Source organism: Pisolithus orientalis, assembly GCF_024613125.1.
Source record: "Pisolithus orientalis strain OTSU chromosome Unknown F5J12scaffold_4, whole genome shotgun sequence".
Lineage (NCBI taxonomy): Eukaryota > Fungi > Basidiomycota > Agaricomycetes > Boletales > Pisolithaceae > Pisolithus > Pisolithus orientalis.
In genome coordinates, this window is record NW_026260785.1 from 1,806,156 (window position 1) to 1,824,787 (window position 18,632).

Consider the following 18,632-nt stretch of genomic DNA (forward strand, 5'->3'; position numbering starts at 1 on the left):
CACATGTAAGTTGATGCTTATCAATACATGTATACCATCCTCGCTGTTGCCCGAACTCGTCGCAACGAGAGCCCACAAACCGAACATGACCCGATGCGAAATTCGTAAAGTCTGACAGGCAGCAGGGTCATCCTCACGTAAACCGCCACCGCATTTGGTACACAGTTGCACATGGTACAGTAGGCTTTGTATCAAAAATTTCCAGTGACAATCTGGAATCTGCGTTGCGGCCCACGGAGCCTTTTGCCCGCGTTTGTACAGGATCGTCGAACCTCCGCTCTCCGCTCTTTTTTTTTTTTTTCTTTCCTTTTTCTTTTTCCTAGGCCACGTTTTCCGCGCAACCCTGCCTCGCGTTCTCCCCGCGCACCGCTATTCACTATGACGCTGCATCTGTAACATTAAACAAACAAAAATAAAATAGCCGATTGCGCGACTTTTGCAGCACTGCGCAACTTAAAAACAGTGACCCGCAATTTTTGCAGTCACCCCTCCATTTTTTTTTTCGAGTGGATCAATAAGACGTTTTATCATAATATGAAGATACCCATACTACAGCTCAGAGATCTGACTACCTCGAGTAGACCTGTGGCAGACGGAAGTATAAGTAGGACAAGGAAGAGCGTGGGGGGCGTGTCCTCAGAGCCTTGCGTTAACTGCGTGGAGGACGCATTCTCTGCGCCGCGCTTCTCGTACACCTTCTGGAAAAGGCCTAGCGAAACTTGTTGAGTCTCGCCGATCTTCTCCTCGATTTGCTCGGCAGTGACAGAAGCATCGCCGGGAGGCCTTTCGAGGCCAATTCACTAAGTTCGCCAGCGAGTTTCGACACCTTCTCCCTCTCGGCAGCATCAAGCTGCTCCTTGAACTCGTTCATTGCTATCACAGGTGCGAATCAATGCGGGAAAGTGAAGCACCATGTAGTAAATACGTACCCTTCTCTGTGTCGACACAGACTGACTCGCCCTTGTTTGCTTCCTCGATGAGTTCCCAACGGGCCTTATCCACATCGGCATACTTCTCAGCGTCAGAGATCATGCACTCAATGTCCTTGTCGCTCAGACCTGACAAAGACGCGATCGTCATAGACTGATCCTTGTTGGTTGCCTTATCCTTGGCGGTGACGTGGACGATATCATCTACAAGGGATGAGGAAATTATCTGAAGACCTGTATAAAAGACATACCAGCATCGATGTCGAAAGTGATCTCAATTTGAGAGACGCCCTTCGGGGCCGGAATACCGACGAGATTGAAGTTGTCAAGGAGTTTGTTGTCCCTGACGAGTTCACGTTCACCCTGGAAAATCTTGTCCTCAATGGCGGTCTGGCCATCGGCAGCGGTAGAGAAAACTTGCGACTTCTTCGTTGGGATGGTCGTACTGCGGTTGATGAGTTTTGTCATGATACCATCGAAAGTCTCAATGCCGAGGGAGAGTGGGGTGATGTCGAGAAGTAGAATGTCGGTGACATTTCCGGCGAGAACACCACCCTGGATAGCAGCACTAATGGCAACGGCTTCATCAGGATCGACACCTTTACTCGGCTCACGACTGAAGATCGACTTCACGGACTCACCGACCTTAGGCATGCGGGTCATACCACCAACGAGGAAGACTTCGTTCACCTCACTAGACTTGACTCCAGCATCGGACAACGCTTTCTTGCAGGGATCAACGGTACGTTGGATCAGAGGGCCGGTAAGGGTCTCAAATTGAGTGCGGTTCAACTTCAAGTTGATGTACTTTGGACCGGTTGCGTCCGTGGTGATGAATGGCAAGTTAATTTCGGTCTGCGTCGTGGATGATAATTCAATCTTGGCCTTTTCGGCAGCCTCACGAATGCGCTGAATGGCCATGCAGTCTTGATTGAGGTCAATGCTCGACTCTTTCTTGAATTCGTTGAGGATGTGGGTAACAAGAGCGATGTCAAAGTCCTCGCCACCAAAGTGGGTGTCTCCATTGGTGGACTTGACCTTGAAGACTCCTTTGTGCATCTCCAGGATGGAGATATCAAAAGTACCACCGCCAAGATCGTACATGGCAATCACTGATGATTCGGTACGATCAAGGCCATATGCCAGTGCCGCGGCCGCCGGCTCGTTGATGACTCGAAGAACCTCAAGGCCAGTGATTTGACCAGCGTCCTTGGTGGCCTGCCGTTGCGCATCGTTAAAGTATGCGGGGACCGTAATGACCGCATGACTAATAATAGTAGTCAACACTGGGGGACTCCTAACTAGTATACGCGCAACTTACTTGACTTTCTTGTTGAGATACTGCCTGGCGGTCTCACGCATCTTGGTAAGTACCATGGACGATAACTCCTCAGCACTCTAGAAAGTATATTAGTTCTCTTACTGATCCAGAGGGGTGAAAAGGCATACGAATTGTTGTCTCTCGCCACCGATGTCAACCTCGACAGCTGGTCGAGCATCTTGAACACCCTGCAGATGATATAAGATGCTTTCCTATTTAACAATTGTCGCATGTACTAACCAGTGCTTCATGTCCTCCTGGACCTCCACGTCCTTGAACTTGCGGCCGATCAAGCGCTTAAATGTGAAGACAGTTCTGGTGGCGAGTGGACCAATGGATGGAGCTTGGTGCGGTGAAGGGCAAGAGCAGTGAATTTCTGTATCTTGGTCTTCAAGCCGGACGAGGATGGGGGCAACTCCGGGCAAGCGAAAAAGCAGGTGATAAAATGAGTACGAAGAGGCATCAAATTGAAACATGTTCATGGCTGTAGTATTCGTCTTGTCATGCGATGGGCTGTGTCGGTGGTGGTTTCGACGAAAATATGATATGGGAATCCAATGTCGACCGCAGGTGCCCGCACTCGCACTGGTAGTTGGTACATAGCAAGTCGTGTTGCGGTATATCCGTCTTCCTCGGGCTCCTTGGCACTTGCATCGTTGGTAGTCTTGCATGGATTCACGACGACGAGGGCAGTGGAGCTGATTCTAGTGCAAGGTAAGTCCGCACCTGTGGGCCCGTGACCGTGGGAAATGGTGTCGCACTACTGAGACAGTGGCGACACACCAGCAATGTCGATGCCGTGGACATGAGCTCCATCGCCCAGCTAGCGTTCCTGCCCCTTCCACAGCCCAGCCTTGGTAGATGGCCAGCTAATATCCAGACCGCTCATGGAACCATCAAGAAAGTGTACGATCAAGCTCTTTATGTCCTGCGATCTGATAGTTTTCCGGATCCCACTCGGGTTTCATTCCACATAGACGCACTCACTTCAACTGCACTTCCCATCCTCGAAGCACTTATCCCTAGTGGTGCTAGTCATGAGGATGAATCTCTGCCTCAGGAGTGGTTGGTGGGTGTCGCAAGGCTCATTGGGCAGGCAGTGCAAGATCTTCGGGACGTGGCACAGGTTGTTAATATGTTGTATGTCCGATTTTCTGTCGGTGAATGGCGCTTGACTTCTTTTCAAGTGAATGGCGAGAGGTTAGTATACCTGAGCTTGTAACGGAGTCCAAGAATGGTCGGCGCGGACGGCCTCAGAAGTCTGTATGCCCTGACTTCCTTACTGAGGTTGTCACCGATAATAGCCGTCACATCAGTCTCAGTGAACTTGCTCGCATCCTAGGCATTAGCCGCATGACACTCTGGCGAACTATGCGGAAACATGGCCTGAAGCGGAGCTACACCGTATTGAGCAACGATGACTTGGATGTAGTTGTGAGGGCGTTCAAGAAACACAAACCAGAGTCTGGATTCCGCTATTTACTCGGACACTTACGCCATCATGGGATTCGAGTCCAACAAAAACGAATATGGCAGTCATTGTCTCGCGTTGATAGACTAGGTCAGCGGTTACGTGAACATCGTGTTATAAAACGCAGGGTGTATCGTGTCAAGAGGTCAAATGCGCTCTGGCACATTGACGGACACCACAAACTCATCCGATGGGGATTTGTGGTCCATGGAATTATTGATGGTTACTGTCGAACGGTGTGTCGCAGCGCTTACTGACATGTTTGATTGACCTTACGCTTTCAACAGATTACTGGTTTATGTGCCAGTACAGACAACCTCGCATCAACCGTTTTCAATGTATTCCTCAATGCACAGGCAGAGTATGGAATGCCATCACGTATGAGAGGTGATCGTGGTGGTGAAAATATCGACGTGGCTACATACATGGTAGCTGTCCGAGGTCCCAACCGTGGATCATTTATGTGGGGATCGTAAGTCACAACTACGCGCCAATGGCTGTCTTTTTGATGTCATGTACTACAGGTCTACCCGAAACTCGAGGATTGAACGCGTGTGGGTCGAAGTTGGAACTCAATTTGTACGCCGCTGGCGGGGATTTTTTTCTCGGTGTGAAAGACTTCACTGCCTTAATCCTGGTGACAGCAGTCACCTGTGGCTCATTCAAAGGCTCTTTCTTCGGGAAATTAATGATGATTGTGAGGACTTCCAGTGCGAATGGAACCTTCATCCAATTAGCGGGCCAACGACCAATAATAAAAGTCCACAGGTGTGTGAAGCATATCATTTTAAGGATGGGCCGCACTCAATTTTACTGACATATCCACAGGATTTACGGCTTATCAGTAATGTCACGCTAGGAGAATACTACGACGAATATGAGGGGATCCATCCCCTCACTATTGAGCGATATTATGGCGTTCACGGCCATGTACGGGTTCGGCGGAATGGCCAAACGGGTGCGGGCCATTGCCCCGACGAGGAGCCAGAGGCCGATGACGAAGAAATTGCCACAAACGAACATAATGGTATTCTGAGAAGGGTTGGAGCTGACCTCCAGGAGCAAGTGCGCCATGAAGCAGTGGAAGTTCCTGGCAAAGGATCACCTTTCGCATGTGTCAAAGACGAGGCAGAATTTTGGTCAGTGCTTGACCGCGTTGTCATTGAAGATATCACACCAGCAGGGTATGGAGATGATCATGGGTCAGAAGGTGATGAATCAACAGAGGAGCACATCGCAATTGGTCGGCAGGGAACACGGTTTGTTACAGTATCATTAGCAGAGCCCATATGGGCAAGACGGGCAAAAACCTGGTGTCAGGCACTCGCCGTTCTAACTCTCTTCGATGCAGATGGTTATTTTTGATCCCCCCCTAGTCATACATGCAATGTATTTACTGTACATATGGTCATGGTCAATTCAGTGGTTGTCGAGTTGAGCACAAGCACAACACTACCGGCTTAGTCAACATTAGACAGACACATCAGAACTCAGAGTCCTGCCTCGAGCTTCAGTCTTCACTCACTCCTTCTCTCGTTGCCGGTAGTTGGTCCAATCCCTCCATGCCAGATGTCGACGAGCGGCTCTGCTGCTATTTCGATGAGAACGGAAAACAATGCAGTTGCAGGATGTTTACCGCACCTGCCAACAAGAATGCACGTTATCACTGTCGTGAGTGCACGCATGGTTTCAGTAATCACCCGGAAGCACAATTTAGCAACAAATCCCCGAAATTGACTATGGATGTAAAGGTAGAGCCTGCAACCGGCAACCGGCTTTTGGATGTGTTCCATCAACGGAAGACATCTCGCACTATGGAGTTGCCTAACTCCCTCCAGCATGTGCGTGAAGAGGTCCTGAAAGGATTCCGTGCTGGTAGCAGTGGGACACAACGAGTTACATCAACTAAAATTAAGGTGCGTTGGACCACTTCCTAAGCCAGTGTCCATACTCCAATATTGATGATCACAGAAACCTAACTCTACTGGGAAGCGGGTCCCATCTGGTAACCATGATGGGTCCCAGCAGGATGTTTTAGTTGGAACGTGGCTACTACTGATCAATGCATTGGATGAGGTATGTGCTATTGAACTAGCTCCTAACAAGTATTAATCACAGATATACAGGCAGGTGAATTGATCCAGACAAAACCACTGTCGAGAACAGAAATGTACACAGCAGAACATCGGCAGTGTGTGCACACTGGTGCCAATGCGGCCAAATTCGCATTCCGGCGGGACTGGACTCACGACGATGTCGACAAGTACCTCAGAGAACACGTTTTCCCGCGTCCGATGGAGTATGCACTTATGCACAAGAAGGGTAAAAGTAAGGCGAGCTGTTGTTGGAAACTCGCCTTCAAGGAGAAACAACGATTCGGACTCGCAGTGACCGAGGACCTTCCGACTGGCCAGGATCTATTCTACTATCGAGGACGGTTTAAATGTGGCACAGATTCGAGCATAATTATAGGTATGAGTTATGCCTTCCACCTGTTAAACTACTAATATATCAACACAGCATTGTGCGGTCATGTCCCGGAAGAGGAATATGCGTCTTGGGGTCTAAGACAGCATCAGGAGAGTAGTGAATTCCAGCCAGCAAAGCTTCGAGAGAGTAGCGACTCCATCCCTCCAGCAGCCTCAAGTGAAGACTCCGAAGACAAACGGACAATATTTGAATCCATGATGCGGAAGCAGGGACGCAGTCAGCACCCTGGTACGATGACCAGAACCCTGTTCTAATCACAGCTGACCTCTGAATTTTCCCCTCTGTGCAGACCAACCAAAAGGGAAACGAGGCCGATATCAATCACCGGTAATCGAGATCGAGAGTTCAACTGACTCTACTCAGCCACCGCCCAGCACCCAAGTTCCTCGCATCCATGGTGGATCCATCAGGCCATCAACACGTAAGTCCCATTTCTTTGTTTTTGACATGTGCTCACACCGCAACAGTTTTTCTCCCATCAGGCGACAGTGACTTATTGGATGTGGCTGACCTCCCGACTCAATTGAAGGGTCTCTCGGTTTCTCCACCTCCACCCACATTCGTTGGCCAGGCGCCTCTCGCCACTGTGAATCGCTATGTCTCGTTGCCCCCCAAATTTTTACAGGATCTTGATCCCTTTGGATCACTGGTCAACTCCCCCCTCTTACACCCGTATGTAAATCCGTGGTCACCTGATTATTTCCTTGGTGCGGCCGACTACTTTTGATTTGGAGGTAACATGCTATTGAGTATGAATGGTCATCCACTTACATCTAACCGTAATCCACATTCATGTCTATGGAATTTTGAGGTACCACCCACATTCGTTTAATCAGCATTCATGTCGACGCAGTTACATCCTGTAATCACTTGTCCCCAGCATCAATATACCGTTGATCTCGAGGCTTAGCCCTCTTCGCAAATATTGTTGTGGTTTGTTTACTCCTGTCAGCGGAGCCAGCCACATGTCCTGCTCGTCGACGCAAGTCCAATCCCTCTGCAAAGTGATGGATGACCAAACCCAAACCATGCCCATGCGACGACATCACATGTTCTACTACGAAGACGGAACCCATATCTTCCAGGTGAGTTACCTAGCATCGTAGTAACATCTATCAGGCTGTTTACAATACATCCAGGCTCAAAGTTCACTATTCAAAGTCCATAAGAGTGTTCTCTCCGACAAATCCATCGCCTTTAAGTCTATGTTTGCTGCACAAGACAGTACCGGACTTCCCCAAACTGATGGACACAGCGACGAAAAACCAATTATTGTGCCTGATCAAGTCTCCGACCTAGGATTTGAACTGTTTCTGTCCGTGTGCTACAACAAGTAGGTCGATCCGTATGCTGCCATTGAAAATATGCTATATATTGATGTTGTTATTTCAGATGGCGCCCAGATACTTCACAGGCATCCGAGACCACCCTTCTTCAGCTCCTTGAGCTTAGTCGCATGTATGAGTCCAAGGACGTCCGTGAACACGCCATCAAGCAACTCGCCTCTCGCCGCTATACCATCAAACCTATCACACTGATCTCCATTGCCCTAAAATATCATATCAAGGACATCTTCTGTTACGCATTCAGACGGCTCATCCCAAAGCCTATAAACGAACTCAACCACGCCGATTATGAGCTTCTTACTGTCCCTGTATGGATGACGCTCCTCAGAGTCAAGGAGCGACTCGAACTCCACCGCCGTATTGTGGCATGTGAGCCACCACCTATGGTGCATTCGCCGTGTTGCCAGGACCACAAGAGGTGTGTTGACGACTGGCGCCAAGTATGGTGGAATGGCATGGGCCGGTACTTGCTTGATGGTCGTAGTCCTCAGCCATACAACTCTGCGGTCAAGCAATTTGAAGGTCTTAGCTATGGGAGTGTCGACCCCGAGTGTTGGAGAGTGATGCTCGCTCTTGTCAAGGAGGGGAAGGCATTTCAGCACGAAGATGATCTCATTTACCGCACAGCTCGGGGACTGGCAGAGTACTTGATCCACGAACCCTTCTTCGGCGATGATATAGACATGTGATCCTACAGTTGTACATCTAGTGTCGTGGCCATCCACCCAAAAAATCACAGGCCATATATATTTAAAGTATTAATGACTGCAAAAGTTGCGGGTCACTGTCTTTAAGTTGCGCAGTGCTGTAAAAGTTGCGCAATCGCCTGTTTTATTTTGTTTGTTAATGTTACAGATGCAGCGTCATAATTCACGGCGATTGCTGACCCTGGAGAAACATCGAAAGCAGTAGTCCACCACAACATTGCAACGCTTCCGCCTCGGAACTCGTCGTCGTACAGGAATCCTATTAGTTAGTGTGAGAATAAAGACATTTTGAGTTTGTGTGTGCGTATGGGTGCTCGTAAGTAATACTGCAAGTACCAATCCTTTCTGGAACGTCGAATGCCGCTGCTGTCCGACGTCGCACTGCGCCACGGCCCTGTAAAACGAGACCGGTAAGATTATTCTATAGCTCGGAAATGAGTACTCATACTACTACGATAGTCCTAATCCTAATGACTAAGAAGTAGATCGTTTGGGATTCCTCGAACAGGTAGTTCACTTGTTCAGTTTTCTGCATTCTACTTATGGAGACATGTATGTATGTGTACAACTTGTCATGTCTGAGTCCGAGTCCGAGTATTTGAATCCACAGAGTTCCACTAGTATAAAATGATTGACACAGCCTACTGTGTCGACGGTCTCGTCTCGAACTTTAGGGATGATCCCTGAACCAGCTGAGCAATGACAACGAAACACCGAAATTTTAGCTGGTCTGACACTTTCGAGATGGTTCGAGGGCTACAATGAAAATTTCGACAGAGTACGTGATCATAAGCGATGGTCGGTCGGCTCGCACAGTAACTAATCCAGTAGAGTTCGTATGCCATCTGGAACGTTCAGGTTCAAGTTGTCGGCCGGGCGGCGTCCCACCACTTGGGAGCGTAGCACGTTTCGACCGACGTCCACAACGGTTGTCCAATGCCACTGCCCCAGTGGGGACGGTCTGAAAAAACGCTTAGATGACACCAATATTGCATGACAGACTGAAATGACAATGGCATGTAGGCACGCGAACACACATGGATGGGTACGCATGTAATCGATCGTACGATAACAAACTTATCTGCTATTCGTCAAAATCGTCTAAATGCATAACACGGCGTGGTATCGTATACTACTACTACTCGTCCATTCTCTCCTTCCTTCGATCATTCCTGCGTCCAACTAACCTCGTGTGACCCGTCTCGAGTCCCGCCAGGGAACAAAAAGACGAAGTCTATAATGAAAATACATATAAAAGAAGGCGAAGAAGGAAGGCCTGTAAAGAACAGTAATCATTGTGCATGTTGCGCCGCGAATAAACAGAAAAGGAAAAACCCGAGCCGAGAAAGCAATGCATGCACGATCCGAGAGCGAAGCGATGAAATGTGAGAAAGTCCATGCAAGATGATTGTGAATTGAAAACCATGGCAAGAAAAGCCCATGAAGAATATAAAACCGAGAACGAAATAGGAATGAGACACTGTATGGCCACGACGACCATGTGGATCTGCGTTTAGCTCCAGCAGTCGAGCGGAGCTGACGAGGAGGGGAGCCGTTCCAAGACGGCAAGAGTGGCGTCTGCGGTGATAAAGGCAAAGACGAGAAAAGTGTATGCATGTACGCGGCAAGTAGAAATCGGGGATATACTGGACGCCAAGCATGGCACAGACCGTATACGCAGGCACACCCCTGCCGATAAAGCCCTGGCGCTGAAGATATGGCATATACAAACGATAGGCGTCAGGATGGTGCCGGCGTGGAGTACGCGCGCAATGATAGCGATAGAGTAACATGGTTGCCAATATAGGGGAATGTGGAAAGGGGGCACTGGAGATAGGTTCATTTAGCGAGTCATGCGTCGCTTGAGACGGCGTTTCGTTCTGAAGAGACTGAATCGCAGACTGAGTGCGATTGCCTGCCACTGTCGACGCAGACTGTCTGTACAGCTGGGTCTGGAATGGGGGTTCTTCTGGTCAACCAAATGGAATGACAGAGGGAAGGAAGAATGACTCACGTCCAGTCCTCTTCTCTCGAATTTGGGTCCTCGCCTGCCTGCTCCGTCTTTTCATTGGTGTTATCCCGGAGAGGTTTGTGACGCGGCGAGCGAGTGCGGGTCGAAAATGGCCACTCCCTTTCCTTGAGAGGGGCGCGTTCGAACAGGTCCTCGTCGTCCTCTGCGAAATGTCGCGAGGTATAGGAGGAAGGTTCCTCATATAGAGGATAGGCGTGTGCCGCAGTGGCAATAGTCGAGGAGTGGTACGCGGTAGACGACGACGGTCTCCGCCGTTGTGTCTCGAGAGAGGACCTTCTCTTCTCTTCTTCGTACTCGTCGTCGTCGTCGTCGTCATCGTCATCGTCGTCTGCGGGTGTTGTGTAAGAAGTTTCCCACCTCTGGCGGTGACTGGTGAGATGGGAGTGCATGATGGGGAAGTGGCGGAAGTCTGGGTCGTGGAGGTCGCCGTGATGGTCGACGTAAACATGGCGTATGCCGTTGGTGTTGAATCCGTTGTACGGATGTGAGTTCGGAGAGGCATAGGCTGGGTCGAGGAGACGAGCGATGTCGGAGTGGCGGGTGGACGGGGACGGGGATCGCTTCCTCATGAGCCTGTGTCTGGCTGGAGGGGACACGCTCGACGAGGAGGAGGACGAGTAGTAGTCTGGATAGTCTGATGAGACGAGCCGCATCGAGTGGGGTGAGTGAGTCTGGTTTATTATGCGACGGGGGGACAGCACCCGCTAAAGGGTCGATGATTATATATCAACTCCCAATACACAAGCCCGTGCCGATGCAGTAATCCAGTCCCGATTTGGTCTCTCGACCCCCCTCGGCACATTTCCTTATCTGGCACACCAGATCTCAGATCCAAAACGCGGCATTTCTCTTTGTCCAACCCGGCAGTCCGGCACATTTCCTATTAGCAACCCCCCCCCCTCGACCCTCTCCTCCTTCCGTCCTCCCCCTTGCACGTTCCCTGCCTCGAGTCGTCTGCATTGCCCCGTCTTTCGGTTCTCTCGATTATCTTCTTTCAACGGAGTGCACAGCTCCTCTCCTACCTTCCATATCCTCTCTCTGCCGGCCCATCCGGAACTCCCTCTGCCAGATACTGTCATTGCTGACTCATCACCCCTCCTCCGTTTCCACCCACACCCGGCATTCATCCAGTAACAATATTATCTTATCTCTCTCCCCATGTGATCGATTCCTCCCTCTCGTCTCGCGTCACTGTGGGGAGATACACTCATCATCTCCCCATATCAGGCACCACTCCCTCGCAGGTCCATGACAGTCGTCTTGCATCATGATTCAGTCAGGCTGACTCCATCGCTCGATGTGATCGGTCAGCAACCTCTATCGCACCTCATCATCCTCCGAGCGTCTCCTCCTCACCGCCATATTTTTCTATTTCCTGCTCCTCTGTCTATATATGGGCCCCTCCGTACGCATTTGGCTCATCACGAATCTCGGACGAATGGAAAAACAAGAGCTCACGCGCGTTTATTAATAGCGTCCCCCGGCAACTCATCTGGAAGTTCTGCAGTGCATGGGTTCCCGTCTACGGGACTATTCCTCGCTCATTTTATAAAGAACATACGCTCGGCTTCTTCCTCCTCCTCTCGTATCTGTCATCACATTTCCAGTTAGTGACTAACGTACCTACGTCTCTGCTGACACAGCACCTCTTTCGTTTTGATGACTCGTCGAACGCGATTTGCTGTGCAGCGAGGCGTTGTGTTGATTGTCCGGAAACCAGGTGACTCATCTCATCAGTACCATCCCCACCCCAACACGTTCCGATATCAGCGATATCTCCTGCTCTCGTATCCTGACAGACTTGATGTATGTACTTACACCCCCCAACACTCGTGCCGCCTTTCCGGGCCATCAGATGCAATGCGCCTTCCTTGCGTCCAAACACCCTTGACCCGGTCTATAAGCCCATCGTAGAGTATCCTACCCATCGATGGGACGAGAGTGCCTTATGATGCCACTCCGACCTAGACCCACGAGTTTAATCCCCATACACCCACCGCCACATCTCCGGTGTCAATGATAAATATACTTACAATCGTAGGTGTGGTGATACATAAATGGCGCTCCTCTTCGCCGCAAAGCGGTCCGCCAACCTTCTCCGTGTTCTTCTCTTTTCTCCGATCTTATCTTTCTATCCAACCTCCCGGCGCTTCTCACTGGTGTAAATGGCCTCCTGGGAACGCGCGCCACACGATCGTTAGGTTCCGGGTTGATATCTTTAGCTGTTAGAGACGTCTACGTGGACGCCACGCTCTACGACTTTTGTGGTATATAGCTCCTTGCGATCGAGTGTGTTCAGTTCCCTCTAACAGCTATCCTGTCTGCTATGTGGCGTGGTTGCCACGCTATGACGATTGTAGTTCCTCCCTCTAACCCCTAGTACACATACGTTCTGTCCGAGTGTTCATTCCTTTCCGATCGGAGTCCCAAGGCCGACCTATACATACGGGGGGTGTACCTGGGTGTTTTATGTGTGTACGTACAAACAAGAATTTCGGAGAGCCGTTGCTATCGTGGTTGCCAAGTTCCGTTCTGGTGGGATTAAGGTTAGTTGGTCGTCGTCAACTGACGGCATTCCTTGGTCCAAGCACCTGCTGTGGATTCCGCTATCCAGTAATACACTGCCATGATTGAACACAATACTTGTGTACGTATGCGTGCATGTTAATCAAGGAACTTGGCCAAGGACCTGGCGTCCCTTCATATTGATCTCGTCCCTTGTTCAGTGTATGAGCAAGGAGCAGGTACTCGGGTCAGCATGCCCGAGCACACCCCCACCCTTCTCCCTTCCAAATACTGCGACGCAAGGGCATCCCGTCATCCAAACCTCAAAAAGGGGATTGCTCGCCGACGGTTACACGAAGTACACGTCGGATTAGCATTTTGCAGTTGCTAAGCTGGGTGTGTGGGAGGCACGTACTTTGACCACGTCAGCGTACCATGGGGAAGTGCTACTTGTAGTAATCCTAATCTCGTCATTGCAATGAATGCATCATCGACTATCCATAATCACCCGAGTTCCTCCAATCGCATGATTTATCGATTATCCCAAGGAACACACACGCAAAGCATGGCTGGCAAGCCAATCGTGTTGAGCCGCAGTCCGATGCGATGTATATAGTAACTACCCCTTTTTGCGATTAGGTTTCCCTCTTCGTCCATACCACTACTAAAATGCATCTGACCACATCACACACTTGCCACGCCTTCCTTTCTTTTCCATGTGTCTGTGGACCTAAGCGGAAATGGAAACACAGGGATGGGGGTCCTCTCCATACCAAAGAAGCTTTTCTGTGTGCTTAGTATGTATGTATGTATAGCTCAAGAGCATGCGTGCCACGATGCAGCAGCAGCAGTTCGAATGTATTAGATCTAAGGCGCTACTACTCTCCGTGTGGCTAGATCCCAAAGTGGAAGAAACGAAGTTAGGAACGCGGGAACGATTCGTCTCGTTATAAGTGCCTCGAACACTACTGAATGAATATGGTCGGTCCATCTTCGAACTTCGACGTTTTTTCGTACGTATATGTACATATAAACCTATCTGTCCCCCCCTATGAAGAACTTCCCAGTTTCATTTCTTCCCTGTGTTCTTAAGACCGCGCCCGATCTGTCCTCATTATGATCAAGAAGACAATAGAGACGAAGAGGTCTATGATAGAGATTCTGTACGTGTATCAGACGGCGCCTACGTATGTACATTAAATAATAACCGGACTAGCAACACAGCGTCTCGCCTTGAAATCCGAAAGACATGGCAACGGATGTGACGAATCGATACGGATCGTCACAACGCCACGCGCTTTCATATGGCAAAGGAGCATGTGTACGTGTACGTGTACATATGTAGATCAACTCACACATTTCAATTGAGATATGGATGTACGTCGAGCATGCGGAACAGACGTCATAAAGAGGGTACTTACACTCCAAATAGGATGCGTAGAGGATCCTTGGGAGCTGGTGTCTAGAGTCTAGACAGCAGGTCATATGTGCATTGCTGTCCACCGTTGCGCAACTCGTTTGACCCACCTATGTCCGGATCTACAGCTTCTTGAAAAAAACCTGGATGGGCAGCTATGCTCCGGTATGAGCACAAGGCCAACGGCAACATGACTCACAACACCTCGATTCGGTATGAAGAACGTTTCTTGAACGAAACGCGGGTACGTCGTGCATAAGCTTCTTCTTTCTCTCCGTTGCAACCACCTCGATATGGGTCCTCGAACCTTGGGGGGGTCACTGCCTGGCTTCGCAGGAACATGTCCAGCCACCTACATACGTTCCCATTTCGACATCAATCTGTTCAAGTGCGCAGCCGCAAGCCAGAACGTGCAGGTACTCGATGGTGGTGCAGTGTCACAGCCGGCACACACACGCGCGCGCGTACACCCTACCTTCGCAGAGGACTCTGCTGCTGTACAGCGCAGCTGTGGCAGCAATACTTCATCAACACCCTCTTCTCTTCAACAGGCGATCGAAGGAATCCATTAAGTGTCCATTGCAAGCCTCCTGAGGAGGCTCCAGTGATAGCTTGTGATCGTGATCACTTACCTTCCACGGTTTGGGGTGGCGTCACTTTTAGAACTGTTACCATCTCCAATGTAGCAAGTTCGGGAAACATGCCATCAGATAGAGTACCCCTGTCTCTGAATCGTTAGCTGCCCAGAGCTCACTCACTAAATGCAAACTGCAAAACGTGTCACATCCTATATATATCCCCATTAGCAGGAAACGTCCCCGAACGGACATGTTCGCCCTCTATTCAGGAACAATCTCACCCCCCGCACACGTCCCTCCTCCCCTGTGTTCCTGTGTGCTCTCGTTCTGTCAGGAAATGCTGTGCAAAGAGGGGTGCATGACCTTGTTTTCAGATTGAGAGAACTACTACACAGCCTGGTGGAGTCGGTACATCGGCCGTGGCGAGGCCGGAGACCAAGCTTGATTAGCTGACTCCAAGTAAGGTTTTTTCCAAGGATGGTATGGAGGGGCAGGTGCGGAAGTTCTTGGCCAGTCCTCATGCGTGAGAAGGTTTGGAGGGCAGACCATCATGGTTGGAGGCCAGGGCAATATTGCAGGCGCTTGGAGGGCGGATACTTGGCAGCGTGGCCAAGGCAAGGCTTGGACTTTCCAAAATCGGACCCACTCATGGCACCCAGCGTGGCTGTGCTGCACATAACGTGACGTCATCATATCGTCCACACGTCCATACCCAGTGTACAGGGGGAAGTCGGAACGTTGGAGGGCGGAGGGTATCTTCAAACACCAGGGTGTGAGATGGTTGCCTACTACGTACTCAGTATGTTACATAAAAGATGCCGCAGGGCCATTGAGGGCTTTGGGTTCGAGTATGGAAGACTGCTGCAGCATGCTGCGTACGGAGCTTTTCCAGTATGTACTTACGCCTCGCAATGATGAGCCCGGGAGCCGGTATTAGTGCATACGTTGACAGTACCATACCTGTGCGTATGGTGCGTGGCCCACCATCTGTGGTTATCTTGGAGAAACGGGTTGACTTCACTGACTGCGCGCGCGCGCAAATTCGATCATATGATTCATCTCGTCACGTCATTGATAGTTGGTGCGCGCCAAGCTCATTACCTCGAGATAGCCACGGTGGTGGGGAGGGGGTGGTCTTCGGAAGCGGCGGCCGGCACGGGCGTACTATCATCGGCAGTATGGTCCGGTAGTCGTGATCTTTGTTGTTGGGGGGGTGCCAGACTGCAGTGGTATGTGTCCTTTGACAAGTGAGTGACAGGTGAACGTGTAGATTGTCTCAAGGAGGGAACAAGGACGCAAAGGCGCGCAGCTGCGCGGTGAGTGCATGGCGATGACGTGACACTGCCTGGCGTGGTGTCGAAAGAACAATATTTGTCGAGGATCGGAAACTTCGTAACACTAGATTCATGACTTCTTTCATCTTGGTCCAAACTTTGTTCGAGTTCTTTGTCTCACTAGCACACACAATCGATCATTGTGGGTTCCATTCACTGTGAACACAGAAACAATTCCTTTACAGTTTCTGCCTTTGTATTTTGTGAGCGCTCTTATTGTAAGTGTTACCTTCCACGCCGGTTTCACACGTCACATCCCGATCAGCGTTCCACACAAAAAAGCTTATCGTGTGCCATAGGTTCGCCCGATCCCGGATAGGCTGCCATCCGCCTTTGTGTTTCTCTCTTCCTGCCACGCCCGAGCACTGTGTCTGTGCACATGCTCTAACCTCACGCCAATCACATGCCTTCCGAAGGGCTCGTCCAGTCATGTTTCACGTTTTTTTCTTGTCTTTTACCTTGTTTGTCTTTTGCGCCGCCAATTCCAGTCAAGACCGCCACAGCGATTTGGAGTCCGACAACAGCACAAAGGGCACTCTGAGGTGACAGACTGGAGATGGGCTTGAAGCGTCGTGTTTTGCCGCGGCAGATCTGCTCGGCACCTGTAAGTAACAATACAGTATGTCTTTCAAGCTTGACGAGTTTGGCATGTCACCCCCCCTCCACAGTTCTTCATTCAATTGTCCCGCCTTTGTTGAGGTCTCTCAGACAGGCGCAAGAAGGGTATTGGTCCTCTGCTTGTTGAGAAGAAGGTCGCATTTCAGATTAGAAACCGAGAACGCTCTGATAGGTCATGTGCAGTACATATGCTGTGGGGACGAGCCGTTCGGATGCTATTACGTCGTGTATGTATATCAAGCTTTCCTCCGAGATTGTCGCGGGGACGACGGTCGAATCCGAGACCCTTTATAGCTTCGTTTCACGTATGGTATAGCTGCAAAGTATGTAAGCCTGTACTGATCGTGACCCCTGCAAGGATATCGCGTGTTGTCAGCGACAAAAACTAGATGAAATCTGACTTGAGTGCGCCTGAATGCACGGGGGATGCGCTCCTCTGATACGTGTGTCGAGGCTGCCACAAGTTCTGCCATGCTCATATCACCCCACCATCTCGAGGTCGTGGCGGGGCATTCCCCGTTGCGGACGCCTTTCTCGGAGAGCCCTGAGATCATGATTAGATAGATCCTTGAAAAAAGTACCGATTCTCACTCTTATACACTCACACTTGCCGAAGCCATCTCCGATCCGGTAATGTCCATCAAGTTGTACACTGATCCTCGGAGACGTCGTTCCGTCTTTCCTTGTCCTTTTTAAAGTTCCTTTCCAGTCGGACCGTGGACCCATGGTCCATGGATATACCACTACTACTAGTGCAGTACACGCACGCGTGGTTGACAGCGTTGAAAAGTTGCCCCTACGGCGAAATCGACCGCTGTCGAGATGTCGTTGACACCGCCGTACTCGTCCGAACAAATGGGAGCTCTCTGATCTTCTTTCACTCGTATGCTTTCACGTTCACGTTGGCAGATCGTGACTGACAGACAAGTTACTCTGGCACGACAGGACGTGAAAAGATGGGGAGCACTATCTTATCTCTCTTGCTTTGATCTGTTTGCGAGGTGGCATCGGCAACCAATCAATTACCTTGTGAACCAATCGTACGATCAATGTTCTTTTTCCTCTCTTTGAGTAATCACGCCAGTGATTGATGCATACGCCTACCCATCTAGGTGTACGGTATCCACAATACGCGCCACAAATTGGCCGTTCTAGTTGGATATCCATGCACTGCCTTCTCGACTCCGCTTTACCCGGATCGTAAGCCGAGTAAGCTCAGCCCCGTCGACGGAACAGGGATGCGCAATGTCCATCGCTAGACGAGGCTTCCAAGACATTAACCCGCCTCGGGCGAGGAGTACTGCCGGGGCCCGACAATTCTCCGCCCCCGGCGAGCAACTTGTTCTCCAGACTAGGTCACAAGAACTATGTCCCGGCGCAAATCGATCAGCCGCCAGTGCCGATAAGCGGGGAACTGGAGCACTGGGTCTCCACTCCAGTTGGACGCAAGTTATCGGGGAGCCGACTTAGTGTGCGGTGGCCCCTCTTGGACCACGTAGGCTCTGGTCCGTGGACATAGGATAGGAATAATCAGTTCCAGGCTGACCGGGGCAGTCTTCGCCATCACATCACCACCGTGATTTGATGAACGATCAAATGCGACAGACAGGTCTTCCAGACCACTTTTCGCATTTGACTTGATCAAAATAGGTTCTCTCGAGTCTAGGAACGTCAAGGCCGCAGTTTCAAGTGACAACCATACCCACGTGAGAAGTGGAGGAAGATGTGGAACTGGAGATGTGATCGGCCCGTGTCGACGGAGGGGAGGGGGGGTCTTCTCGGCGTTGTATGTATGTCCGGCCAATCAGATCGGTCGCTTCGAAGCGATGTATGTTCCAATCGCTCCAATTGCGCACATTGAGAATGGTTCTCCAGGCCGCTCAA

At 50.3% G+C, this 18,632-nt stretch overlaps 8 protein-coding genes across 8 annotated transcripts; 5 read left to right on the forward strand and 3 right to left on the reverse strand.

The window, feature by feature from the left end:
• Positions 1-527: 527 nt before the first annotated feature.
• Positions 528-2,732, reverse strand: F5J12DRAFT_780398 (heat shock protein 70 family; the record flags this gene model as incomplete). Its single annotated transcript, XM_051742460.1, has 7 exons — positions 528-783; positions 825-873; positions 930-1,133; positions 1,181-2,196; positions 2,251-2,327; positions 2,379-2,438; positions 2,487-2,732. 7 exons carry the CDS (start codon positions 2,730-2,732, stop codon positions 528-530), a joined length of 1,908 nt encoding a protein of 635 aa, XP_051603917.1.
• A 1,030-nt stretch (positions 2,733-3,762) lies between these two features.
• On the forward strand, positions 3,763-3,945 carry F5J12DRAFT_709196 (uncharacterized protein; the record flags this gene model as incomplete). The annotated part of the gene is made up of 1 exon (XM_051740614.1): positions 3,763-3,945. A coding segment is annotated over one exon (183 nt), but the record flags the coding sequence as incomplete, so codon positions are not given.
• Positions 3,946-4,234: 289 nt separating this feature from the next.
• Positions 4,235-5,086, forward strand: F5J12DRAFT_714922 (uncharacterized protein; the record flags this gene model as incomplete). Its single annotated transcript, XM_051740915.1, has 2 exons — positions 4,235-4,489; positions 4,550-5,086. 2 exons carry the CDS (start codon positions 4,235-4,237, stop codon positions 5,084-5,086), a joined length of 792 nt encoding a protein of 263 aa, XP_051603919.1.
• Positions 5,087-5,752: 666 nt separating this feature from the next.
• F5J12DRAFT_714312 (uncharacterized protein) lies at positions 5,753-6,228 on the forward strand (the record flags this gene model as incomplete). Its single annotated transcript, XM_051740885.1, has 2 exons — positions 5,753-5,797; positions 5,848-6,228. Coding segments are annotated over 2 exons (426 nt in total), but the record flags the coding sequence as incomplete, so codon positions are not given.
• Positions 6,229-7,416: 1,188 nt separating this feature from the next.
• On the forward strand, positions 7,417-8,246 carry F5J12DRAFT_715323 (uncharacterized protein; the record flags this gene model as incomplete). The annotated part of the gene is made up of 2 exons (XM_051740943.1): positions 7,417-7,544; positions 7,604-8,246. 2 exons carry the CDS (start codon positions 7,417-7,419, stop codon positions 8,244-8,246), a joined length of 771 nt encoding a protein of 256 aa, XP_051603921.1.
• Positions 8,247-9,437: 1,191 nt separating this feature from the next.
• Positions 9,438-10,166, reverse strand: F5J12DRAFT_399894 (uncharacterized protein). The gene has a single exon (XM_051739238.1). It carries the CDS (start codon positions 10,055-10,057, stop codon positions 9,557-9,559), a length of 501 nt encoding a protein of 166 aa, XP_051603922.1. The 5' UTR covers positions 10,058-10,166; the 3' UTR covers positions 9,438-9,556.
• On the reverse strand, positions 10,108-10,865 carry F5J12DRAFT_903767 (uncharacterized protein; the record flags this gene model as incomplete). Its single annotated transcript, XM_051748448.1, has 2 exons — positions 10,108-10,216; positions 10,279-10,865. The coding sequence occupies 2 exons, from the start codon at positions 10,863-10,865 to the stop codon at positions 10,108-10,110; spliced, it is 696 nt and encodes a 231-aa protein (XP_051603923.1).
• Positions 10,866-15,346: 4,481 nt separating this feature from the next.
• Positions 15,347-16,696, forward strand: F5J12DRAFT_780402 (uncharacterized protein; the record flags this gene model as incomplete). The annotated part of the gene is made up of 7 exons (XM_051742461.1): positions 15,347-15,456; positions 15,513-15,687; positions 15,749-15,767; positions 15,875-16,043; positions 16,067-16,112; positions 16,316-16,348; positions 16,619-16,696. The coding sequence occupies 7 exons, from the start codon at positions 15,347-15,349 to the stop codon at positions 16,694-16,696; spliced, it is 630 nt and encodes a 209-aa protein (XP_051603924.1).
• Positions 16,697-18,632: the final 1,936 nt, after the last annotated feature.